The sequence below is a fragment of the Cotesia typhae genome, unplaced genomic scaffold, assembly GCF_013202065.1.
Source record: "Cotesia typhae breed Kobodo isofemale line unplaced genomic scaffold, CoteBio_Ctyphae contig_11, whole genome shotgun sequence".
Classification (NCBI taxonomy): Eukaryota; Metazoa; Arthropoda; class Insecta; order Hymenoptera; family Braconidae; genus Cotesia; species Cotesia typhae.
In genome coordinates, this window is record NW_027423711.1 from 1526480 (window position 1) to 1553461 (window position 26982).

The 26982-nt window shown below is 27.2% G+C and overlaps 6 protein-coding genes across 7 annotated transcripts; 4 read left to right on the plus strand and 2 right to left on the minus strand.

Moving 5' to 3' along the window:
- Window positions 1-1209: 1209 nt before the first annotated feature.
- Nd-b12 (NADH dehydrogenase [ubiquinone] 1 beta subcomplex subunit 3) lies at window positions 1210-1907 on the plus strand. Its single transcript, XM_074240732.1, has 2 exons — window positions 1210-1359; window positions 1443-1907. Exon 2 carries the CDS (start codon window positions 1445-1447, stop codon window positions 1778-1780), a length of 336 nt encoding a protein of 111 aa, XP_074096833.1. The 5' UTR covers window positions 1210-1359; window positions 1443-1444; the 3' UTR covers window positions 1781-1907.
- LOC141526005 (meckelin) lies at window positions 1898-8511 on the minus strand. The gene is made up of 12 exons (XM_074240719.1): window positions 7993-8511; window positions 7757-7918; window positions 7388-7686; window positions 7117-7314; window positions 5757-6169; window positions 5519-5684; window positions 5159-5443; window positions 4605-5069; window positions 3360-3622; window positions 3111-3291; window positions 2813-3023; window positions 1898-2153 (listed from the first exon to the last, which is right to left on the minus strand). Exons 1-12 carry the CDS (start codon window positions 8171-8173, stop codon window positions 1930-1932), a joined length of 3048 nt encoding a protein of 1015 aa, XP_074096820.1. The 5' UTR covers window positions 8174-8511; the 3' UTR covers window positions 1898-1929.
- Window positions 8512-9723: 1212 nt separating this feature from the next.
- On the plus strand, window positions 9724-12815 carry LOC141523949 (ATPase ASNA1 homolog). Its single transcript, XM_074237540.1, has 6 exons — window positions 9724-10158; window positions 10284-10492; window positions 10787-10889; window positions 10964-11114; window positions 11786-12094; window positions 12171-12815. Exons 1-6 carry the CDS (start codon window positions 10034-10036, stop codon window positions 12288-12290), a joined length of 1017 nt encoding a protein of 338 aa, XP_074093641.1. The 5' UTR covers window positions 9724-10033; the 3' UTR covers window positions 12291-12815.
- Window positions 12816-12943: 128 nt separating this feature from the next.
- LOC141523940 (ribitol 5-phosphate transferase FKRP) lies at window positions 12944-17184 on the plus strand. Its single transcript, XM_074237529.1, is given in 4 exon segments — window positions 12944-13874; window positions 13979-14156; window positions 14159-14235; window positions 16085-17184. Coding segments are annotated over 4 exon segments (1488 nt in total). The 5' UTR covers window positions 12944-13409; the 3' UTR covers window positions 16853-17184.
- Window positions 17185-17248: 64 nt separating this feature from the next.
- Window positions 17249-23565, minus strand: LOC141523926 (dynein intermediate chain 2, ciliary). 2 transcript variants are annotated; one of them, XM_074237516.1, is made up of 12 exons: window positions 23221-23565; window positions 22781-22894; window positions 22517-22718; window positions 22344-22424; window positions 22113-22264; window positions 21371-21653; window positions 21149-21310; window positions 20933-21076; window positions 19559-19693; window positions 19075-19306; window positions 18782-19015; window positions 17249-18721 (listed from the first exon to the last, which is right to left on the minus strand). In XM_074237516.1, the coding sequence occupies exons 1-12, from the start codon at window positions 23272-23274 to the stop codon at window positions 18544-18546; spliced, it is 1971 nt and encodes a 656-aa protein (XP_074093617.1). In that variant the 5' UTR covers window positions 23275-23565; the 3' UTR covers window positions 17249-18543. The 2 variants fall into 2 exon arrangements, with proteins under 2 accessions (XP_074093617.1, XP_074093610.1); XM_074237509.1 differs by having other exon boundaries at window positions 17327-18721; window positions 19409-19693; window positions 23221-23537.
- A 156-nt stretch (window positions 23566-23721) lies between these two features.
- On the plus strand, window positions 23722-26334 carry LOC141523957 (uncharacterized). Its single transcript, XM_074237552.1, has 5 exons — window positions 23722-23938; window positions 24045-24136; window positions 24359-24437; window positions 25366-25549; window positions 25635-26334. Exons 2-5 carry the CDS (start codon window positions 24068-24070, stop codon window positions 25837-25839), a joined length of 537 nt encoding a protein of 178 aa, XP_074093653.1. The 5' UTR covers window positions 23722-23938; window positions 24045-24067; the 3' UTR covers window positions 25840-26334.
- Window positions 26335-26982: the final 648 nt, after the last annotated feature.

Consider the following 26982-nt stretch of genomic DNA (forward strand, 5'->3'; position numbering starts at 1 on the left):
AAAACTATTTTATGTTTGACTTTAACTAATAACAGTAAATATGTTTTAAAGACATCTGTATGTGAATGTAGAAGTTTATTACGACAGTAAAGAAGTATGATAACTTATCGAGTGCACTCTGTAATTGAATAAAATTCTAAAATTCTAAAATATAATTAATATTATCTGAGCGTGAATTTTTCTTAATTTTGTAACATAAATAACGAAAGTATTAATTTTTATCGCGTTAAAATTTTGTCATAAGTCATAAGTCATAAGCTTAAAATATTATTGCTCTATTTTAAATGTTTGTTGATGACATTAAAGTTAGCTGTCACTTGACAATTTTTTAATTTTTTTTAATAAATAAATTTGCTCCAAAAAATTATTTTTAAAAAATTGCATTTTTGATTTTTTTTAAATTTCTATATGTTAATTTTTTTTTGCCATAATTTATTTGTTATAAAATTTTTAAAATTATTAAATATGTGCTACATTAATTTTCATTGCTTGTTGAAAGATTTACTAGTAACTTAAATTATAGAAATATTTATTGAATAATAAAATAAACGACATTAAAGTTAGCTGTCACTTGATAATTTTTTAATTTTCTTTAATAAAAAAATGTGTTCTAAAAAATTATTTTAAAAAAATTGCATTTTTAATTTATTAAAGTTTCTACAAGTCCATTTTTTTAATAATTTTTTTTTGCTATAATTTATTTGTTAAAGAAAATGAAAAAAATGAAGTGACAGCTAAATTTAATGTTATGAATAATACTGAAATTAGCAGTCAGCTGTTAATTTTGAAAATTTTTTTAATAAATCAATTACAATAGAAAATTGCTGCTGAAAATTTTCACTTGTAATTTTTATTAATTTTTACATGTGAAACTTTTTAATAAATTTTTTTTTTAATAATTTAATTGCTATAAAATTAAAAAAAAAATTTTCACATCTGTCAACTTCATTGTTATGACATCTGATCATTTTTAGAATTTTTTTAATAAATAAATTATAGCAAGAAAATTTTACTAAAAAATTTAATCTTTAGAAGCTCTGAAAAATTATAAATGACATTTTTATAAATAATTTTCTATGTTTAGTTTATTTTTCAAGCAAAATCAAAAGATTGTCAAGTGTCTGCTAACTTCAGCCTGATGACATCTCTCGGTTTACTTAGCAACTAACCTTTTTTTTCTTACAAATACCCATCTCAATAAAAATACTCGTAGCCAATCAGCTGTTTTTATTAAAATAAAAACTGTTCCAAATTATGTAATTTTTTTATTTATAATTTGAATATTGTGGTTAGTAATAAATAAAAACAATTGTAAAATACTAATTAAACTTATTCAAGTATCCGATTAATTATCATCAGGTGAATTTACAGTTATTCTAATTATCTAGTCATGTACTAATTATATTAATCTGTTTATATCAACGATGTATTTTTTAATTCAGACATGGGCGGACATGGACATCATCATGGTCCTCCACCGGACCCGTACAAAATTCCAGATGCTAGCCAGTATGACCTAATCGAACATCCAGATCTGATAAGATTTCAGCAGCGTCTAGCTAAACATGGCCTGAAAGATCCTTGGATCCGGAATTACAACTGGAGGTTCGATAAAAAATACGGTACCAAGATGACTCGGTTAGCATCGTTGTTGTTCTGTGGAGTTCCATTAGGAGTTGGTATGTTCATCGCCACTCTTGGTATTGAAAAAGCTTTTGGTATTGATTGGCACGCACACCATCATGCACATGAAGAAGGACACGGTGAAGCTCACCACTGAGCTGTCAAGCGTGTTTGAAGTAAATTATTTAAATAAAAAGTGATTCAACTGTATTGTTGATGGTGGTGTAGTTGATAGGTATGTAAATGTTTAAATAAATCGATAAATCGTTGTAACATTTCAATAACGTATTTTTATTTATTGCTTTTCTACATGAGAAACCGTTCGTCGATGAGAGTTTTACGTGAAATACTTTCGCTTTGATTGAATTTAGCAAGTAGCGTCAGTAGTTGGGATAAAAATATTGTAAAAATTGCCGATAAAATGTAATTATGTCCCAGGACCAGGGTAAATAAGAATGTTGACAGTTCAAATGTCGCCAATGTCCACTCGTTGCCGTGGAAAATGATTATATCAAAAGAGTAATTATTATCTGGAACAATGATGGAAGTTATTGATTATTTATTCAATCAATTTAATAGTTAACTAGCAACCTTGTAGTAATTATGTGACTGCCGTGACTTGTGAATTATAAATAAATAAAATTTTGCTTAGTTAAATTAATGAATTTTCTTAAATTGCACTGAACTTTTTTAACTGTTGATATTTTTAAAGATATATGCTCATCTCGATGTTACACTCATCAAGAGCTTTCATTTGAGTACCCACATGCATTTCATATATATATATATATATATATATATATATATATATATATATATATATATATATATATATATATATATAATATAAATATATGAAAAATTGATGTGGGTACTCAAATGAAAGGTCTCGATGAGTGTAACATCGGGATGAGCTTATACCTTTAAAAATGCCAATCGATCACAAGACACAAGGTCATTTCTTAATTCTGTATCTAGAAATAGAGCATTTTCGAATGCAGCCTAAATGCTTATCATCACAAATTGACTATTGGTGAGAATGATATGAAACCATGAAAAGGCACAACTCCAGGTCAAGACTTTTCCAACGATACCAAATTTATCCATAAAAACTCATTTTATCCTATAAATACACTGGCCACAAAATTTTGCTAATTCTATTAATAATATAGATTACATTGTTACTCACCTATATAAAAAACAGTCTTATCAGTAGTGTCTACTAGTTCAATATCACATAATTTTTCTAAAAAGCATCTTTCTTTGACAGTATAATCAATATTAACATAACAATGGTCCAAGAAACCGCATAGAAATTTACGTAATTTCAAATGCGTTTTACAACGTTCATTCCACATAGATAATTTTGAAAAGTGACGTCGTGAAAAATTTCTTGCATTCTAAAATAAAATTTACAAAAAATTTCATTACTATATATTTAAATATTGATGTATATAGTTGTTCAAACTTTTAAATCATTAATTTACCGAATTAATTGATCCTAATAAAGCATTATAAAAAACTCTAAATTTTCTAGAAATACAAACAACAAAAGTCTGTTCAGTCGTGCCAGGTATGAGGCCTCTGTGAGCACATAAATTATTTTCTTCTCTCTGTAAATCGCTTATCAGACTCATCAGATCTGTGTCAGCAAATCCATGGACCGATCTCAATTAACAAAAAAAAAAAAAAATGTCAATCTCATGGTTATTAATGTTTATATGAAAAATTGTTACCTGCCATGGATGTAATATCCATAATAATCATCAGTAAAAATTAATAAACTGATATTAGCGACCGAACACAAATCAACAAACCCCTGTAAACTATTCTTAACATATTTTTCATACAAATTCACTAGTATTAATTGAAATAAATAAACAATAACATATATTATTACTCCTACAGCATACTGCATTGTAAAATTATGGTCTACAAGTTTATTTTCAGTCATAGTCATGTCTGGTACTGCTAGGCCCAACATCTTCAGTCCAATCACCTGGAAAATTAAATTGTTTATTAAAATAATTCAATTTTTATGTTTAAGGGGGTATTCTGGTCTAATTTCTAATGAAATTTCAAGTAATATTTGAAGTGCCGTAAAAAAAGGACAATCAATATTTTTGCTATCCATTTTTTTATAAGTTATTTATTAACATGATAAAAATATTGAAAAAATAACAAAATAAAAAAAGTTGAAAATTCAAAAAATTAGTAACTGATGAAGTGGAGGCTATCCCCGCGATTTCAACCCTCCTAGCAATCAGAAACAAGAAAATAAAAAAGATTATTAATCAAGTGTAATGTCGCTATGGTTGAAATTACGGAAAAGTTGAAAAAAAAATTTTTTACAAAATGACGACTGCCTGAAAAAAAGAAACATTTTTTTTTATCACTTTTTTTGACTTTTTTGAATTTTTAAAAAATAGTAAAAAATTGAAATTTGGGGATGGCCGTAGTTATAACCATAGCGACATTACTCTAGATTAATAATCTTTTTTATTTTGTTGTTTTCGACTGCTAGGAGGGTTGGAGTCGTGGGTATAATCACGAGCCAATTTTTTGAGATCCTCCCTCCCCACTTCATAAGCTTTTTTTATTATTTTCGGTATTCTTATAATGTTAATAAATAACTTATAAATAAATGTATGGTAAAAATATTGATTGCCTTTTTTTACTGCACTTCAAAAATTACCTGAAATTTCATGCTTCTACACAGAAAAAAAAAATTATTTGAATCAAGTAAATAATTTTGAAGAAGTTCATTTTCTTGATTTGAGTAAAAAAATTCTTAAGCTAAGAAATTTTTCTTGGTTTAACTAAATTTTATTTGATTCAAGAATTTTCCATCTTGATTCAAGATAATTAAACTTTTCAAAATTATTTTCTTGGTTCAAGAATTTTTCATTTGATTCCAATCAATTTTTTTTCTGTGTAAATCATAATACCCCCTTAAATGATGTACAATTAATTTTTCTGACCTCAAGTATAAAAATTGTTGAAAATATTTGAAAAGACACGCTGGTTTTTCTTTTAGTTTTAATGCGCAACCATTGACTAATAACGAAGTAAATTCTCCATACACTCACTAACCATTTGTCATTTGAGATATTTTCAGTATCGTTTTCATTTGATAGGATTTTGTTGCCTTCTAACGATTCTTCTGATAAATTACTATGATTTATTGATTGCTGACTTGGAGAACTGGCATTGGAATTATTCGTATTATTCAAACTTGACTTCGATGAATTTTTAGTGCGCGATTCAACAAGTTCGGATATCGTTTGAGAATGCTCAGTATAAAATTTTTTTCTGTAAGATTTCCTCAATGACGTATGTGGAGAGTCGTAACTAGCTGGGGATAAAATACGCCGTGATTGTTCCCAGTCAACAAAAAAAATGTTTACATTTCTATGGCGGTATATTAAATATAATACCCCGATTACCTAAAAATAAAAAAAAAAAAAAAAAAAAAATTGTCATCAATAGTTGATAATAATTTTTAATTAAAACTAGTTAATTTAAATCAACTTACTTTTCCACCAAACGCAACAACTGTTGATATCTTAATAATCAATTCAAAATAATCATCCGGAAGTAAAATATGTAATACTGTTTGTCCTTTGTAGAAAATAAAATAATAAATACACGAAGCTGTCGACACAAATAATAAAGCATTCCCTATCGCTTCAAATAAATTAATAAAAAATAAAAGTAACGTCGATACATTGATTAATGAATAACAATTTTTTTTACAATATCTCCAGGTTTTTAGGCCAGCGTGGATTAATGCTAAACTCGAAAAAACTCCAATTGCAATCTGAAAAAAAATTTTTATAGGTATTTTATGAAAAATTATAAAATTAATTTGAAAGTTAAAAATAAAATTTAATACTTCAATAGCTCCTTTAAATTCTTTTTCAGCCAATGTAAAATTAATTTTATATTCAACAGTCAGCTCGGTATTTTTAATCACATCTTGATGAGTCGCTTCTCCGTATTCGATGATAATCAAAGGAGGAAATATCTTCCCTGGTACATTTCTTCCTTGCATTTTAACCCTATAATTAATTAAAATTAAAGTATTTTATAATTTATAAAATATTATAAAATCATGATATAAATAAACTTACTGCACAGTCATTGATTTAAGGTAGCGTATTGCAGAAGGTTCGGGTGCTCGTAAAAAAGTTGAATTTCCTGAACTAGTAACTGCAAAGCCAGTAACACTGTCTACGGTAAAAAATTTTCTCGATAATTGCCATTGAGATATGTCGTTGTTTACATCAGATTGTATATTTTTTATTAAAATCGCTAATTCATATAAATATTTTTTTTTAGCTTCAGTGTCGTAGTACGTTAAATAAGGAGTCAAGATTTCAATATTCGAGTTTAGCAGCTCTTTTGCATTTATTTTACATTCCTTAATGGCATTAACACCGAAGCGAATGTTTTCGAAGAAAGAACATGAAGGATTCCATTGATTTGTTGACTTGAATTGGCCATTAAGTGAAAACGTTGATGCAGCAAAGTTCATTTTACTAAACTAAAAGTTTTTAAATATTAAGGTCCAGTTTTTCAATCCAGGATTAAAGTATTACTATTATTGCTAGTATATTTATATGTACATAGAAAAAAGTAATCTGTAATAAATAATAGTCGATTTATAATAAGTAATGATCAACTGCTAAAAATTACTATTTCAATCAGTAAAATCGTGATTTTAATAATCACTATGTAACATTTATCATTAAAATGCTACAATTTATTCTTTACATGGAAGAAAATACTATTTCAAACAGTAATATTCGCTATTTCAATGTTTAAAATGTTAAAGTATAATAATTAAGAATTTTGACTTTGATATTTATCATTTGGTACCTAAAAAATAATCGCATGATATGTAAAAGGTATAAAATACAGTTACTAAATTTATAATACAAGTTACGTCAATATTTACAAAGTAAAATGGTAAATTTTAAACACAACGCTAAAAATGAAACTATAAATATTGACTTGCTTGGACTGGTAAAATATGTATTTTAAGAGTAAAATTTTTTCTGTTTCAAATGTTAAATTCTCCCAGAGTGAGACCCTTTTCTCTTCATCCGAGTTCCCCTTCTCATAGTATGGACTATATATTGAAACGGCAATTTTTACAATTTGAAACTGTAATTTTTTAAGATGACAGAGTCGTTATTTATTATAGTAACAGCTACCAATCACTTACTTTCGATATTAAATTATAAATTGTGGCTTTTACACTTTCTACATTAAGTTCTGTAATATTTATATTTTTGCCACCCTGATGTGCGCTTTACTGTTTGAAACTATAAAAATTAACCGAAATCTGGGTAAATTTTACAGTTTACTTTTTTCCGTGTACGAAATATCTATATATATTTTATAATTAGATAAAATTTTATCCTCGATTGAAAAACTGGCTCTAAAACTTGACTTTAAAATAAAATATTAAAAACAATATAAACTTACAGTGTGGTTGCGTAATAAAGTAAAAGTTAATGGTATACTTTTACGATTTAAAATTTTGTTATTTTCTTTTTTAGGATGAAAAAGTCTTGTAGAATTAGTTAAATTTTTTTCAAAAAACAATTTACAGGGAAAACTGTCTAATTGAAGAGTAAGAAGACAAATATTAGAAAGATGTTCGCAAGCATCATTATTTTTTTTCTGAAATAGTGATAATAAATAATTAATCATCGTATTCTATAAAATCAGATAAGCAAGATTGAGTATAACTTACTCGACATAATTGATGAGCTACAGATAACTCAGTCCTCAAATAATAGCTGTCAATCACTTGTCTTTGATATTTAATCAAATAACTTTCTTTAATATTAATCCACTCCGTTAAATTATTTTGCAGGCAGTATTTTAAAATTCTCTCGTACAAAATTGTTAAAGAAAATATTTCTTCATAATTTTTTGTAAATATTATCGAGCAAGGAAGACACTTACTGTTATCGCTTGAAAGAAACGAATTTTCCGGGCATGGAAGACACATTAAAGTGTCGAGTAATGTTCCATTGTGATGCCGTTCAACTAAAAATTAATTTTTATTAGTAAAAAAAAATTGTTTGAGATTTTAAGATTGTATATAAATTAAACTTACTTTTAATTTGATTGTTAGAACAGTGACAAGTGTTATTTTGACAATAAATACAGTCGGTTTCATCAGAAGTGAGAATTGTTGAATATTGGCACCTTTCACAGGACACGGTATCATCTTCTGAAGTAATTTGCTTACTATTTTTTTCACAAATACACTCTAAACCTAATTAGTGTAAAAAATTCCATTATATTGGTGTATTTATATTATTAAAAGTTTAATAATAAAAAAACTCTTACGATTTTCAGAAGATATCAAATTACTGGGACATTTTTGACACGTAAAATTGTGAGGAATAAACAGTTCATTGCGGCTACACTCTTGGGAATTCGAATATTCAAATATAAAATCATCAGAGTCACTCACGGTATAATTAATTGAGTATAAAAGTATAAAAAAATATGTTAAGTACTCGTCCATTGTTTGGCAGTATGAAAATGAGTGTTGGAGAAAAAAATAAAATATATGCACTGTGTGTGTTTGTTTGTGTGATTTAAGGTCGATACGTATCCTAGCAACCAATTACTGCGGAAAAGTTTGGAGAAAATTAAGGATACGTTGCAGTAACGAATTTTATTTGAATAATGTAATTGTAATTTATTGATTTATATTTTTTATGAATTCAAAAATTCTGTTTAAAGTAAAATTTGATAGAATCGGAGTCTCTTTAGATTTATTCGTTTTAATTTCAATACGTGAAGTTTACTTTTAATTTTAATTTTACACTTTTTATGAGAAAAAAATTTCTAAAAACATTTTAGTTAAGCGCGTAAAAATTTTAACTTTTTTTGCTTATTATTGAAATATATAAATTTCTAAAATAGAATTTTTATGATACTGAAAACTATCAGACATCTTACTATTCTTGAAATTTTATAACAAATCAATTGTTGAAAAAAAAAAATATTTTTTTTTTAATATGATACTAAAGTTAGCCAACGTTTAAAAATTTTTCTATTTTTCTTCAATAATTGAAATGAAAGTAATAAAATACTTTAAAAAAAGTGCACGTATAATTTTTCAAATTTTCTACATATGAAATTTTTTCTTTTAATTTATTGTAACAACTTTTTCAATAAAAATAATCATAAAAATTTTCAGATGTCCGCTAATTTAATTTTCATTTTTTAATTCGCACTCATAAAATTTCGGTAATTATTTACAAGTGGGGTCAACCCATGCTGGGTCATGTTAAATTCTTTTTTTTTTTTTTAATTAAACTGAGAAATTTTTTTTGAACTGTTCGTTTTTTTTGTACTACTTTTCCAAAAAAATATTTCAAGAGTATCAAAAAATGATAAAATAGAAATTTTATCTAAAAACATGTAAGCCAAAATTTTTTTCAACTTTTAAAGGCAAAAAAGTTATCTAAATTTTTATTTTTTCTTTTCACGACTTTTTTTTTTATCATAAATAAGATAATGCTGAAGTTAGCGGTCAGCTGTCAATTTAAAAATTTTTTTAACAAATTAATTCCAATAAAAAAATGCTTCTAAAAATTTTCACTTGTAATTTTTATTAATTTTCACATGTGAAACTTTTTAATTAATTTTTTTTAAATAATTTAATTGCTATAAAATTCCAAAAAAATTTTTAATATCTATCACCTTCAGTGTTATATTTGGTATCATCATTTTTTTTTTTTTTATTTTAAATAGTCATAGAGGTCTATAATTTTTTCTATTAATGAATCAGTGTGTTGAAGATAAAAAAAATAAGATGATCTTCATAATTTAACAATCCAAATCTTATAACATATTATAAAATTGACATTTATCTAAAAAGTAATTTTTCTTTTCTAAAAAATTTTTACTTAGTTTTTAATACTCGCGCAATGCATGCCAATAGTCATTAAAATTAGTTCGAATTTTCCACGCGTGTCGCTAGTTGTTAGTCATATTTAAAATTTTAATCGTTCGACGTGCCGCCTTGTTGAGTCGACAGTTTCGAGACGATTCTAGCCTAATCATCTTCATGTATCTTAAATTTCGACGTGTATGTGTGTGAATCGATAAAAATCAACTTCATACCTCATAAATGAACAGAGTTTTAAATATTCATGCAAACGTGGGCTGCATAATAATAACGAGCAATAAATTAAACCAATTAAAATTACAACTCGTTGAACTTAAAATACCTCGTCAACACGAAACATATAAGCAATAAACATAAAGCTGTCATGATATATTAACTATTATTTATTAAATGTTCATTACGCATATTTTTTGAAGATAATAATCATTGTTAAAATAATAAAAAACAAAAACAATTAAAACTAAAATGAATGCAAATAATAGCATCGAGATTGAGCAACTTGAAGCATCAGTTCGTAATGTCATCGAGCAAAGATCCTTACGGTGGATATTTGTTGGTGGAAAAGGAGGTGTTGGTAAAACCACATGCAGGTATTTACATATTTCCATTAACCTTCAAAATTATTTATAATAATTAATTTAATTATTAACATTAACACAATGATAAATTATTTTTCTAAATAATTAGTTCATAATTATGATAACATATTTTTTAGCTGTTCTCTCGCTGTACAATTGTCAAAAGTACGTGAAAATGTGTTAATTATTTCAACCGATCCAGCTCACAATATTTCCGATGCTTTCGATCAAAAATTTAGCAAAGTTCCCACAAAAGTTAAAGGCTTTGACAATTTATTTGCTATGGAGATAGATCCCAATGTTGGAATGACGGAATTACCAGAAGAGTACTTTGAAAATGAAAATGGTTTGTGTCCATTTTATATGTCTGGACATTTTAGTCATTAAATATGACATTAAATTTAGCTGTCACTTGACAATTTTTTTTATTTTTTTTTAACAAATAAATTATAGCAAAAAAAAAAATTATTAAAAAAATGGACTTGGAAAGTAGAAATTTTAATGAATTAAAAATGCAATTTTTTAAAAATAATTTTTTACAACAAATTTTTTTGTTAAAGAAAATTAATAAATTGTCAGCTAACTTTAATGTCATTTATTAAATAAATAAAAAAAAATTTATTTTATCAACTGATTACAGTAATGGGTAGTGAAGCGATGCGATTAAGTCGTAGTGTTATGCAAGAAATCGTAGGCGCATTCCCTGGTATTGATGAAGCGATGAGTTATGCTGAAGTTATGAAGTAATTGATATTTTTTATTTTAATACCATGTATGATTGATAAAAATGATATTAAGTCATTTACTTTGATTACAGACTCGTAAAAGGAATGAATTTTTCAGTGGTTGTTTTTGATACTGCGCCTACTGGTCACACACTTCGTCTTTTATCGTTTCCACAAGTTGTTGAAAAGGGATTAAGCAAGCTGATGCGTTTGAAAATGAAAATAAGTCCTTTTATATCACAGGTTATTATTTTTAATGATAAATATATTAAGATCCAACGTAAATATAAGATGTAAAAAATTCAGAGGGAATACGGATCAATGAACGGAATGCTACTGCATCTTAGATCGCAACGTTTCGCTGTAATTTCTTAGCTTCTTCAGGCTCTGTACAAAATATAAATATACACAATTATACAATATTCAAATGTATACATAGTAGGGTGTTCCAAAATGTAACTTCCGTGAGGAACCTTTTTAAATTGGAGTTTTGAGTTCCAATTTTAACAGGGGCTGTGTTTGGGCATTTCCTGAAATATTTTGGGGGAGAGGATTTATTTGATTTTCATAGAATTTTTAACAGCAGATTTAATTGGGCACTTTCGGCGAAGTTTTGAATTTTCAGCGGAAATGCCCAAACTAAGCTTCTGCTAAAAAATTCTATGAAAATCAAATAAATCCTCTCCTCCCAAAATATCTTAGAAAATATCGTTACGATATGCCAAAACTTTAAATAAAAAGACAGAAAGGCTTCTTGTACAAAGCTTGAAGAAGCTGAGAAAATACAGCGAAACGTTACGACCTAAAATGCAATAGCATTCCGTTCATTAAATCATATCCCCTCTGTTATAATTTTTTTTCAACTTAAAACCAATTTTTTTCGTTAGAAAGATTATTAATTTCTATTCTTACAGATAAGTTCATTATTGGGAATGTCAGAGTTTAATGTCGATAGTTTTTCAAATAAAATGGAAGAAATGCTTGCAGTAATTAGACAAGTTAATGAACAGTTTAAAGACCCTGATCAGACGACATTTGTTTGTGTCTGTATAGCTGAATTTCTATCACTTTATGAAACAGAGAGACTTGTCCAGGAATTAACCAAATGCGGTATCGACACGCACAATATTATCGTCAACCAGTTGCTGTTCTTAAAGGACGGTGACGTGCCATGTAGGCTCTGTTTAGCTCGGCACAAAGTCCAAGGAAAATATTTAGACCAGGTATGTCACGATGTACTTAATGAACTTATAAATTGTATTAATCTCCAAATTTATTCTATGGTAAATTATTTTTAAGATCATGGACCTTTATGAGGATTTCCATGTCACAAAACTTCCTTTACTCGAGCGTGAAGTTCGAGGTGTTGAACATGTCAAGGAATTCTCCGAAAATCTTGTCAAGCCATACAAGCCTTAATTATTATTACAATGAGTAATAATAACGATAATGATAATAAATATTAATAATTGAGAGGAAAATTTGAATGCAATGAGGGCCAAAGGTGTCATCACATCATCTAAATTTTATATTTATAAATATTAATTAATTTATGAAAAAAAAAAAGTTGTTACTTAAAATACTTTTTTTTTTTCTTTAGTTTCTATCGTGAGTCCGGTCGACACTAATGACTATTACAATAAATTTTCCAGTAGTCACTGGTTATCTTGTACCAGAATCTGTTGATTAATAATTTTTTTCTATTTAATTAATGGTCAAAGGTTTGTTTTTATAGGTGTATTTAAGTGAAAAATCAATTGCATTTTGAAGTACATAAAGAAATTAATTTAAATCATGAAAATTAATAGTGAAAAATCATGAATTATAAGTAATTTGAATTTAGTTGTTAATGTTATATGAATTAAATTTTTTAATTTGAAATTTACAGAAATATTGTCATTCATAAATCATATTATACGTAAATAAATTTATTATAAACTGCAATTTTACGCAAGGATAATAAAATTATACATTTAAATAAAAAAAATAAATTTTTTAATTCAAGAATAAAATTATGATTTATTTAATATTTAAATTTATATAAATTATTGATAGAAATAAAAAAAGTATTAAATATTAAAACTATCAACTGAAGTATATCTGCTTAACAGAATGGTTTCATGTCGTTTGATCCCATGACAAGTAATAGCATCAAATTGATCCCAACGACAACTAATGAGTTGCATTAATTTACCATATACTGTGCCTGTGGAAGGGAATAAATGAAAATAGTAAATAATGTAGGACTAATTAAACTGTTACGTGTTTATATTGTTATTATAGTTAAAAAAAAATTGTAGCGCATGTTCGTAAATGGAATCGCATGCGCGTGATTGTTTAATCAAAGACTTCACCCTCCAGGTCACTGTATAAACCATACTAAATAATAACCGACAATGTATTTCATTGATAAAATAATAATCGTAAAGTGAACAAAAAATAACTGGAGTAAAAGTTTAAACAACAAGTAAATAAAATATTTAATAAAACGGTTGAGTTGTCGGGTGCAATGACAACACTCACCAATCGATAAAAATAATGCGAGTAAAGTTCGTGAGAACTTTGTTGGTTCTGGCGTTACTTGGTAATATAATTGTGTGGCATAAGATATGGTGGTTATTTACATCACAGAATACATTAAAATCGTCAACGGGTGCCACCGTATCGGTGGACAACCCCCAGAAGCTTCATCGAAGATTAGCACGATTAATTACAATAGTAATACGCCAATTTGAAACATTCGAAAATGATGTTGCGGCAACAGTAGACTCCGTCCTTAATTCATTTCCTGCCATGCCCATCCTTATAGTTTGTAACGAATTACCTTACCCACCCCTCGAGTTAAATTTTGCAAATGATAGTTTAAATAATGTTAAATTAATAAATTTACAACCAGACTTTAATAGGTCTTTCGAAGATAGAAATCCACTTTATTTTATACAGACTAAATTCGTGCTATTTTTGCCTGACGCTACGAGGATATCAAGTAAACAAGTTTTACAGGTTTATATCTATTTTTTTTTTTTTTTTTATTTAAATTCTTGTCAAGTTCAAATTTTTTTTAAGATTTTTAAATAATTAATATAATTTATTTTTACTAATTATAGGAAGCTGTATTACATGCAACAGAAACAGGTGCGATAGCATTACCAATTGGCAAAAATTCTTTGAATTGTTTAGAATTACATGTTAAGATAAAAGAATGGAATTTGCGTGTTACCAAAACGACTGGTACAACTTGCGATGCTATTACTGGTAAACATGCGACTCTAATTGATACACATGCATTAAAAAATTATCTGAGCCATTCATGTTGCCGTTTATGGATGCATTGTATCTGCAAACAACTGTTGCTAATATCAAAGTGAGTATTTAATATGCAAAAATTTTTGGATTAATTTTTTGTAATTAATTTTTAGTCGATTTCATAGAAATCTTACTACTGCAATTTTGACTTAACTCGACGAGCTGAGTCAGAAAATACATATGGTTCAAAAGTTTATATATGTATTAGGGTGTGCCAAAATTTAATTTCCGTAAAGAATCTTTTAAAATTGGAATTTTGAGTTCCACTTTTAGCAAGAGCTGTGTTTAGGCATTCCCAAGATATTTTGGGGTGAGACGATTTATTTGATTTTCATAGAATTTTTAACAGGAGATTTAGTTGGACATTTCCGGCCAAAATTTGAAATTTCAGCAGAAATACCCAAATTAAATTCTGCCAAAAGCGGAACTCAAAATTTCAATTTTAAAAGGTTCATGAAAATTGAATTTTGACACACCCTAATATGTATGTATACATACAATCGTGGTCATTAATTTAAGTTTGTTTTTAAGTTTACTGGAAAATAGCCATTTGTAAACTAGAACGTTTACAAATTATAAATTTGAAAATTAGTTGATAATGTCATTTATAAAATTAGCTGCAAATAAAAAAAATGATATTAATGAAATTAGTGAAATGGAAATTTCACCATATATAAATTCAGTCATTTCGCGTGCTTAAAGGTAAAAGGGCTTATAGCTAAGGGTTAATAGGGATTTGTGGTGAAAGGGCGTATAAAAAAATTTTTTTTTGCTATTTGTTTTAAAATTGTCTGAAAAGTGAAAATCTGTAAAAAAAAAAAAAAAAGTTAATATTCTAAAGCTGAAAGGGTGCATCTCAAGACATATGCCCTTTCAGCTTTATGAAAAGTATTACTTAAAGGTAAAAGGGCGTATAAAAAAATTGTAGTTTTGATACCAAATATTAAATAATAGTTTCACAAGACGAGTTATACTAAAATAACAGAATCATTTGCAAAGTGTAATATCAACAAATAGAAAATAAATCAATGAAAAACAAATTATATAAAAATTAAGTAATAAAAAAAATCATAATGACAGATTTCAATCAAATATTTAAAAATTTTCCGCTTTTTTTAAAACATTGTAATATTTTAAAATTATAACATTTGAATATTTAAAAATTTCTCATTTTTCTTCAAACATTTTAATTCCATGATAATTGTTCATGTTTTTAAATTTTATAGCTATTTCTTAAAATAAAAAAAAGAAAATAATCACGCGTACTTTATTGTTTTTTGGATATATTATATTTTGTAACTTTAAAAAATTGTACAGTTAAGGTTTTACGCCGCTACTACCACGGAAAGCTTTTTTTTCACATTTTTAAACTACGAATATGTTCCTTTGTAAACTTACCGAAAAAAAATTATACGCCCTTTCACCTTTAGATCACCAAAATTTCGAATTTTTAAAAGTAAAGGTGCGTGTAATTAAAAACATACGCCCTTTTACCTTTAAAATTTTTTTTTCAATTTTTAGTTTAGAATGTGTCTACTACTTGATTACAAATAAAAAAAATCTTTCCCGCTTTTATCTTTACAAAGGTAAAAGGGCGCATAAATTGTTATAAGCCCTTTTACCTTTAGGCGCGCGATTTATAAAATAGGGAAAAACAAAAATCTGTGGCTACGTAAATTTAGCAAATTCTTACTGCAGAAACTTATAAAATTAGCCGTTTTTAAACTTTTTATAACTTTTGAATGAGTCTGTCGAATTTTCTCTAATTTTCAGAAAAACTAAATTTATGGAAGTCCTTTTAGATGCCTCAAATCGTTTTTTGATCCGCCGAATGTTACTTTTTTAGTTTTCAATGCTTGTAAAAAATAATAATCTTTAATAATAATAAATATAAATGATTTTATTAGATTAATATAATGAAGAATCATCAGCTGAATGAAGGAAAATCATTGTTTCGAAGTCAACAATCACAATGGAAATTGCAACAGCTCCATCAAAAACGAGAACGATCAATGTTTGAAAAATTAGGATTCAAAAGAGTAATCAGAGCATCGAGTGCTGTTGATTGGTATGGATGTTCACGAGATACGCCACGTTGTTTTGGATCAATAGTTAATGGAGTACCATCGTATCTGTATCAAAATCGTTTCACACCACCCTGTTGCCTGGCTGGTTTACGTAAAGTTGCTCATCACGTTTTTGATAAATTAGAAGAGGTGGGAATCAGATTTTGGCTAGAGGGCAGTTCGCTGTTAGGTGCAATGAAAAATGGTGACATTTTACCGTGGGATTATCAAGTAGAAATCGGGATCAATCGGGATGATCTAAATCGTTCACCGTGGTTAGTTAAAGCACGTAATAAACCTGTCACCGATAATCACGGGTTCGTTTGGGAGAAAGCGACTGAAGGAGAATTTTATAAAGTCCAATATTCTAAAATAAATCGTTTACATGTTAATTTACTTCCTTTCTATGTTAAAAATGGTACAATGACACGCGATTCTTGGTTTTTAAAGAACCGCGATTTTCCGGAACAATTTTTGCATCCAATGTCGAGTATTGAATTTGCGGGTAGGCAAGTGCCTAGTCCTAATAATATTAGGGATTTTTTAGAAATTAAGTATTATAAAGGTGTTGTCGAGAATCCAGAATTACCTGGCAAATTATTTAATTAATTAAGTGCTAGATTTTAATAATTATAACTATTTTTTCTCCGATCTCCTGTTATTTAGGCTCTGTAGTTGGATTTATTATTAATAATCATTCCATTCATTTTTATTAATAATAAATGTGTCAAGTTTAACGTTATCTAGATTGTTTACGGTCGATTACTTGGGGAATGGTGCCAATAATATTCAATAAAGTATGCAATAGAATGACATAATCAATTACTTGACGTACTGCTCAGTTTTTGCTATACTTAAATAAAACTTTTTTTTAACTCTTATTCATATTAATGTTTAACTAAATTGTGCAGTTTTGATTTTATATTTGGGAGATAATAATAATTATTGAACAAAAAATATATGTGAATTATTTATTAAATCTTTATAATTCTTCATCTGTCCACGATTCCTGTGTACTAGTCATTAGAGGGTAGAATTATTTATTGGAGTAATTTACTGTTTTACTATCTAAAAATTTTATTTGTCTTTCATAATTTTATTTTTTATCTACAGCGTAATTTTTTGTTCAATTAATGATTTATTTATTTAAATTGAAATTAAATATCAAAATAATATTTCTTCATTTTACACAGAAAAAAAAATTTACTTGAATCAAGTAAATAATTTTGAAGAATTTCATCTTCTTAGTTCTTAAACTAAGAAATTTTTCTTGGTTTAAGTAAATTTTACTTAATTCAAGAATTTTTCATCTTGATTTTTTTACAAAAAATTCGTACTCAAACGGAACGTCACAATTTGGAGGCATGACGGCTTTTAGACGATATCGCGGCAACCGCTTATGTGAAACAAAAATTCTGAAGTATTTTAGATTCGGTATGACAAGGTTACGAAATAGACTATCGATATTAATTTTGAACAATTGTTGTTAATGTTAAGTAACAAAAACAAAAAAATTTTGAATTGTTTTTTTTTTCGCGGTTATTTAAAAAAAAAAAAAAAAATATTAAAAATCAATATTTAAGCAAAATGGTAATCTATTTTGTAACTATTTATGTGTCGAATATGTGGTTAAAATTTTAGAATGACCGACCGATGGGTTTCAGAGAAACCGTGTTAGTCATCCGTGGAATCGTAGTTATGAGAAAAACGCGTTTTAAGTTTCTTTAAATAAAAAATTATAAGAAACCTTACTAAAATTTATTCTACAAAGCTTCGCCTGAAATATACATTAGAAAAATGTAAAAAAAAAAAAAAAATGAATTTTTGAAAGTGACAAACTAAGCTACACCCTTTAGGATAATAGCCACTGCGATATCCGAAAAAATGAGTAATTATCGGGGATTTTTTTGACCGAAAAATGTAGAAATATCATAATTGTCTTCTATTTACCTCAGTAAGTGCACAACAGTAAGACAATTAAACTCTTCAAAATTATTTTCTTGATTCAAGTTAGTTTTTTTTTTTTAATTTAGATCTATAAATAGAATCCTCTCTTACATAAATGCAGATTATATCGACTATATTTATTAATATGTATTTATAGCAAGGATTTAAGGATTATAATCTTATGATTCTATCAATCAATGTTATTAGAATAACTATCTGTTGCATCATCTAATAAATTAGTCCAAGATCTAAATTTGATGCATTTCATAACAATCTATGTATGGCAGTAAATTCAACTATTTCTTAAAATCTTATTATTTAATAACAGTATAAATTTTTTATGTCAAAAATATTTATTTAGCATCTTTTTTTTCTTTTGAAGTTGTCAAATTTGGCGGTTCGCGTACAAAGCTTAATAATCTTTCTAATTTCATTGCTTCCAATTCTGCATGATTTAAATGCATTTGTTTTTTTGTTGGCTTCACTTTAGCTCGTAAATTGGGTGATAATTTTAAACTGTTTACTGTTCCCCTGCAACAAATATTAACATTAATTTTAAATTGTTCAATAGTTGAATTCAATTGTACTTACTTATCATCGCCGACGATAATAAAAGGTAGCTCATTATTAAAAGCCAATCTTGTTAATTTACTTCTCTTCTTACTAACGATTGGTTGAGTACAAATCGGTCGATATTTATTAACATTTAAATCAAATACTGTGACTTTTCCATCATTAGAAACACTTGCCAGGACTGTCGAGCTGTATGGCGCCCACTGAATGTCTCCAATTGGTACTCCAAGATCAAACATAAACAAAGGTTCTCTGGAATAACTCAATCTTAGAAATTATTTCATAAAAAAAATTTTTTTTAAAACACTCACAATCGATTATCTTCCCAGATTTTGATCCTCCAATCGCCAGAACAACTAGCAAATATATTGGAATTAAATTTGTTAAAAACAATTCGATAAACTGACATATTATGCGCTTCATTGTATGTCAGCATATAAGTGCTACTAAAAGCCGAATTGCATTTATAAATTGTTCCCTCTTCAGTGCCAACCAAAAATATATCGTGGTCTGTTGGATGAAATGCTAAACAAGTTCCGCAGCCTGAAAAAAATTTTTTTTTCTTATTTTTAAATCATTCTTAAAATTAATCAATTAATTGGTAATAATTAGCACTATCAAAAACTTGTTTTAAATAACAATTACCTTTGAGAGTAATAAAAGAACCGTCAGGACCAGGAATTGGTGATCGATTCAAATATAAAGTCATAATTGTTGTCAAGCCCAATTCATTTTGATATAATACCCAATGATTTATTTTACCATCAATACTCACGCTGTAAAATGTCAAATTACCTTCTTCCGTATCCGGTGCCCATCTTACTTCCCAAACAATTCCTCCGTGTTTCTGAACAACTTCGTTACTTTTATATTGAGGCGCAGTTGCCGGTAGCATTACATTATAAACTGCTACTGTACCATCCTTAGTACCTTTCATATTTATATAAATTATATTAAGTTCTTAAACATTTAAGTATTAATCACATACTAAAAAAAAATTTTCTTTTGAAAACAGGCGCCATTGTTGTGACAAAAAATTAAATTTTTTGAAAATTTCCAATAATTTTATTTCTTGTACTGAAGAAATCAAAATTTTTCTCATTGTAACTTTCTTGTTAAAAAAAAGGTTTTTTCATTTGAAAAAAAATTAATATAGATAAACAACTTGCGAATTTTCATCTGAAATTGTTTTTTTTCCAAATCTAGAAAAATTTTTTTCGGTAATTATTTACAAGTGGGGTCTAACATTTTAATTTTTATTTTTTTGAACAAAAATTTTTTTTTTAATTTTAATATATTTTTTTTGAAAAATTAATAAAAAAAAAGAATAATTAAAAAAAAAGTCAACTTTCACAGTTTTAACAAATTTTCAAAAAAATTTATAAATTTAAAAAAAAAATTGTGATATTCAACTTTTTTTTTTATTTAATTGTTCGTTCTTTTATGTACACGGAAAAAACAAGATGACACTGGATATCATCCCAGATAATACTCAGTGGTATCTATGGTAAAAAAAAAAATTCAGATAGTAACTAGAAAAATCCACATTATACTGCGTGATATCTTGATTACACTCATTGTAATCTTGATTATACTAGCTACTATCTGAAATTTGTTTTCACTCAGTATAATCTGGGATGATATCTAGTGTCATCTTGTTCTTTCCGTGTACATAAAAAAACGAACAATTAAAAAAAAAAAAAAAAGTTGAATATGTCAATTTTTTAAAAAATTTATAAATTTCTTTAAAAATTTGTTACAATTGGGGAAATCGACTTTTTTTTAATTATTATTTTTTTTTATGTATTTTTCAAAAAAAATATATCAAAATTAAAAAAAAAAATTCGTTCAAAAAAATGAAAATTAAAATGGTAGGACCCACTTATAAATAATTACCGAAAAAAATTTTTCTAGATTTGGGAATAAACAATTTCGAATGAAAATTCGCAAGTTGTTTATCTAAATTAATTTTTTTTTTTTTTTTTTTCCAAATGAAAAAACCTTTTTTCAACAAGAAAGTTACTGCGAAAAAATTTTTGATGTCTCGAACTAAAAAATAAAGTTGTCGACAATTTTCAATAAATTAATTTCTTTCCACACCAATTTCTATTTTTTTCAACAGAAATTTTTTCTCTCATTGCATTAAAAAACGATTTTTTAGTTTTTTACCGATAACAAGAAGATGAGGGTGTTGAATGTTAAAATCCAGACACATTACCGGAGATTCAGTGACACAAATCCACTCCGGATATGACGGATTCTTCAAACTGAACAAACAAACCGTCCCATATGACACAGGACTGTCAAAGGACACTAGAAACAATTTTGAAGTTCAAAAAATTTCAAAAACATAATTTATTATTTATTAATTAAAAATTTTCTTACAAGATCCAAAAGAGACTGCAAATAAATCGTAGTAGCGGGCATTGAAACATATATCTGTTACGTCATGTTTTTTGGTCTTGTCGTACTGAAATTTCCATAAAGGCAGCAAGGAACCCTCGCCATCTTTGAATTCGTCGCTTGGATCATTCCAATATCGGTAATCTTAAAACGTTCATTCAATCAATTAAAATTATTTAAGAGGTTTAATTCAATAAAATTTACCATGTGATATTTCATCATAGATATTTTGATTGACCATACGCTCGAGAGTTTTAGCAGCCTGGAGCATTCGTTGGTGAACGGCCACAGTTTCAACCGGTGTTTTTTTCTTCACTTCTTCTTTCTGCTGCTTTTGTTGTTGGGGGACCAACTGTTTGCGCTCCTTTTCTTTTTTTTCACGTTGTTGACGGGCATAATCTTCTTGATACTCGTCAAAGATAATCCATTGGAATACGTGGGAATTAAACGAAGCTATCGGCGGTGGGACTGTCTGCGTACTCATGTCCTGATTTATTTATTTTTTTTTTGTTTAAAAATGGTTTCGGTTTAATATTGTCAAGAAAGTGGGCTAATAAAATCTTGCATAAGGTCGTAGAATAAAAATTCTATTTTTTTTTCTAAGTCCAAAAAAATTTTTAGTTTGAAGAAAAATTTTTTTTTGCATTTCTGCACATTTCATGAAAAAATTCGTCGGTTTTCAAAAAAATTTTTTTATACGCCCTTATGGCTCCCGGGACCGACCTCGGATGCCATAAGGGCGTATAAAAATTTTTTTTTTCGAAAATCAACGTATTTTTGTATGAAATGTATAAAAATGCAAAAAAAAAATTTTCTCCAAACTAAAAATTTTTTTTGGACTTGGAAAAAAAAAATAGGATTTTTATTATACGCCCTTATGGTTCCTGGGTGCCATAAGGGCGTGTAATTTTTACACGCGATATTTATAAATAATTAAATTACGTACTCGAACGGGATTACTGTAAGTTAAAGCAGCACGTTCACAAAAATTAAATTGATTCGGAACTTTTTTAGGTTTTCCCATGCCAATTTCTTCTTCTTCAGCCTCAATTTCTTGTTCTCCAGCTCCATCGCCTTGTTTACCATCAGCTTCATCATCTAGAATATCAAAAGTGTCAGAAGAAAAAAATAGTAAATAGATATAAAAGTTTTTGTGAAGTAAAAAGTATAAAATTACCAGCATCGTCGTCTTCTCTATCTTCTTCAATTTCCGCGACTTGTTCAATGGCTTCTTTTCTCTCTATTAATTCTTCAGCAGCTGATTGAAAATTTCTTGCAAATATATTTTATATATTTTTCCATAAAATTTATTTCCTATCTGGTTTTATTGTGCAATATATTTTGTTTTACCTTGGTAACCGCCGGCCAGCTGCATTTTTGCATCTTCCGAGTCTCGGTGTAAAAGCGTTCCAGGGATATTTATTATGGTAATTATGTTTGATGGATTGGGCAGTTTTATAAACTTGTGTTCTTTCCACGACCACTCGACTAGTGCATCAGATGTTCGAGGATCACCCGATGTAAGTACTTTTGTTATTTCTTCTTGCAGTTCCTTAATTTATAATTTGAATAAATTTTTTTATTTTCTTTTGCTTCTGTAAAATTTCAACTTACTGCTTCTGTTAACTGTAATTGATCTTCGGGCTTTAAAAATACTTTTCCTTTCCACCAGTCCATATCACCGGCAACTAAATCCATTCTTGAAGTTCGACCTCTTGCAACACTCAGCTAAAAAAAAAATTTTTTATTATTTATTGCTTGACTTAAAAAAAAATAAATTATTATTAATTGTATTCAATAATTAATAAGGAAACTATAAACTAAAAATTGTGTAAGAAGAAATAGTCAATTTGTTATCAAAAATTATATAGACAAGAAAATAATATTAATTTTAACAATTAAAAAGTAATAAAAAATTTATTACGATTAATAAAATCAATTACTTATAAAAATTGCAGAAGAATAAAAATAATACATAGTAGTAGAATAGTAAGGTTAAATAATAAATAAATTAATTAATAACCAAGAGAAAATATCGAAACAGTAGTACTCACGTCTCTGCTAATATCTGAAATCTTCGAAGGACTCTTTTTCATTGTTTGTGGCATGTTTTAATCAAATAATGTTTCTAAATATAACTTTTAATTGAGTATTTCACAAATCTTCATTAATTTTATGATAATATCAGCATACGGTTGCCTTGGATACCGCTATTCAATAATTTTTTATTTTACCCGATAATGTCATGATAACGTCTCGTGATTGGCGTTGCAATATTTTTACTAATTTTCTCATTTTACTGTATATAACTTTCAATTTATCCAATACCTTGAATTAACTTCTCTGATATATTTTGGTATATACCAATAGATTTTAAAACGATAACGATAGCCTAAACGATTTATTTATATTTCCCTATAAAATAAGATACTGTTTCATAAAACGTAGATGTTTTCGCGTCGTCGTCCACTGAAAATCAATACAATATCCACGTACTGTAGTAGAGTCTAGTTGTAGGGTGCATGTGCCATCAGTTTGACACAGCCCGTGTACTGAAAGTATGACACAAAAAGTTGTTTTTTTTATTCTTCTTCACATTTAAGTTATATTACTTTACATATTTTATTTTATATTATTTCAATAATTTAAGATATGCTGTCGGGTTGCTATTTTATTAAATTTTTTGAATTATATCATCTGAGCGAATCAATACTTTACTTCGGTGCCTGATTAACATTATCATCATCGCATTCCAACAAGTTGTCCATATGGGTATTTATTAAATCCTCATATTAAGAATTAATTTGATTTTTTTTAATTAAATTAAAAGATATAATTATCGATAAATAAGAGTACTAAAATTTTTTTCATTTTTCAGAGATTTAAAAACAAAAAAATATTATGGAAGATAGTGGAATTGACAGTGATCCAAAACCTATGAATCATGTTGAAGATGATAGCTTATTTTTGGTAAGTTTTCAAATTTATTTACTTATCAATCAAGCAATCAGATTAAGTCTGCCTGAAAATAAAATTTTTTAATTTTAATTAGTAGTTTTAATTATAATCGATTTTCATAGACTCATTAATTAAAACATTTAATTTTTATCAGTAGTTTTTGTAATGACAATAAGATAATGTTTGTAAGGTAGAAAATATAAATTAATATTATTTAATTAAATAATTGTATAGACAAGTGACAGTAGTTGTAGTAGCAATCAAGCGCAACCCCCTCAGCGCAGTACTACAAAACAATTGCAAAAAAAACTAGGTAAGTTAATTTAAGTTAAACATTTATATTAAGTTATTTACGGTAATGCGTGTTTTCATCTCCCGGCTAAATATCCTCCGACAAAATATCCTGCCGATAAAATATCCCCCGATAAAATATCAGACAAACAAAATACCCCCTGAAAAAATATCCTACAGACAAAATATTTACTTCATAAAATTGATTAACTGATTGAGTTGTAATTATTATAATTCTGGTTTACCGTATTTGAGCTGTTAAATTAATAAATTTTGACTGATTTCGTGATTATAATGGAGTTATTATTTTTGGGCAAGCTTATGTATTGGTCTAATGTCAAATAAACACACACAAAAGCCATGATAAAAGGGTGCAACACGATTACCCGCATTTGTGTTGGTCTAATGTCGAATAAACATACATAAAAACCATGTTAAAAGGGCGCAATACGGTAACAATCTTATGTGTTTGAAAGTTTGTGTGGTGGGATATTTTATCAAAGGAAATTTATGTGAAGGGGATATATTTGTCTTGACATTTTTTTGTTTGGAATATTTTGTCTGTAGGATATTTTGTCGGGGGATATTTTGTCGGAGGATATTTTGTCGAGGATATTTTATCAAGAGAAATTTATGTGAAGAGGATATATTTGTCTTGAAATCATTTTGTTTGGGATATTTTGTCTAGGATATTTTATCAAGGGAAATTTATGTGAAGGGGATATATTTATTTTGAAATTACTTTGCTTGGGATATATTGTCGGAGCATATTTTGTCTGTAGGATATTTTGTAGGGGATGATTTGTCAGGGATATTTTGTCTGTAGGATGTTTTGTCGGAGGATGAAAACGCGCGGAACCGTTATTTACAACTTGATTAAACGGATACTATCATTAGTTTTAATTTTATTTAGCTCAAAAATTTTTAATTTTTGACAATTTTTTTAACAGAAGCGAGAATAGAACAAGCGAAAAGGATCCAGCGGGGATCAGACTACATAAAATTATCCAGTACTGATAAAATTATACCATCTAGTAATTCGAGTGGTTTGATACCAATTCAGAGACTTCCTATTCCGCACAAGTCTAACGAACATCATCCCTTGGTAGAGTACTGGCAAAGTGACAGCGAAAGGTGAAATATATTCTTTACCTTTTATAAGTTAAGAAAAACAATAACATAAGTTAGAAATTTTATAATTCAATATCGTTGTTTTCAGCGAGGATGAAACTACTTTATTTCCAATCTCGCGGGGCAAGGATACGAGTAAACATAAACAAGATCTTACTGACACTTTCAGTATCGAAGAACTCAGCGAGGGAAGCGAGGATTCGTTGAATCTAGGTCCTACAAAATTACCTCATCCACATACCCGCACGTATTCTCCAACTGGATGCTTTAACTGTCAGTGTCGGATTATTTAAATATTTTAAAAGCTTCCAGTTGAATATTTAACTAATTAAAATTAAATCAAACCTAATTCTAACGTAAAAATTTATATTTTATAGTTTATTTACATTCGTAAGCTTTTTATTGTTGTGTTTATTTTTATATATATTATTTAATTGAATATACATAGTCTTCCATACTTTTTAACGTCTGTTTAATTTACCAAAGCGAACAAAATGCCAAACATAAGTAATTTTTGAAATTGTACACCTGCTCCGCGGAGCTGCGAAGCTTATTTGCATCAATATGCTCTATTTATATTATATGCATACTCACGTCCACTTATGTATGTTAATTTTCACAATTAATATGATTATTTTGTCGCTAAGTTAGGGCTGAATGTGTACTTGCATACTTGAGATGGTGAAAAAAGTATAAAATAAATAAATGGAAAAAAGTAAGACGAGAGATATAAACTAAATTATACGAGTGTTGATAAATGTGAAAAATAAATGACCATGTTGAGAAAATATCTTATTTTTTAATTCTTTTATTGTTTAAAACTCTTTTTTGTTTAAAGCAAATTTTTTTTTGAGCCTTGATACTTTTTTTTTTTTAATATATATTCTGTTTTTTTCCTGATTTCATTATTAGAACTATTTTTTAATTACAAATTTATTTTAATAAAAGGAAATAATTTTTAATAAATTAAATCTCTATATTTAATACAAATTTGAAATGTAATTTTATTTAAATAAAATTAAAAAGTTTTAATGGTAACAAATTAAATCAATAGAGAAGAAAATATGTGTTCATAAATTGAGTCTTTTATTTTATAGTAAAACTGTAAATTGCAAAAGTTTAAATTTTTAATTCTGTAATTTTTTGAGAAAAGTAATTATTTAAAGAAAGTAAAAAAAATCTTTCAATTATTTTAATGCTTTTTTGTAATTTAATTTAATAATTTTACTATTAAAATTAAAGAAATGATTACTTTAATAAAAGTAATTGTGGAAGACATAAGAGGGCTTTAGTTTATTTTTTTTTCATTCTTTCATTGTTTAAAACAAATTTTTTTTTGAGTTTTAATACTTTTTTTTAACATATATTCTGTTTTCTTCCTGATTTAATTATTGGAACTATTTTCTAATGAAAATGAAGTTATTCGACATTTCAAA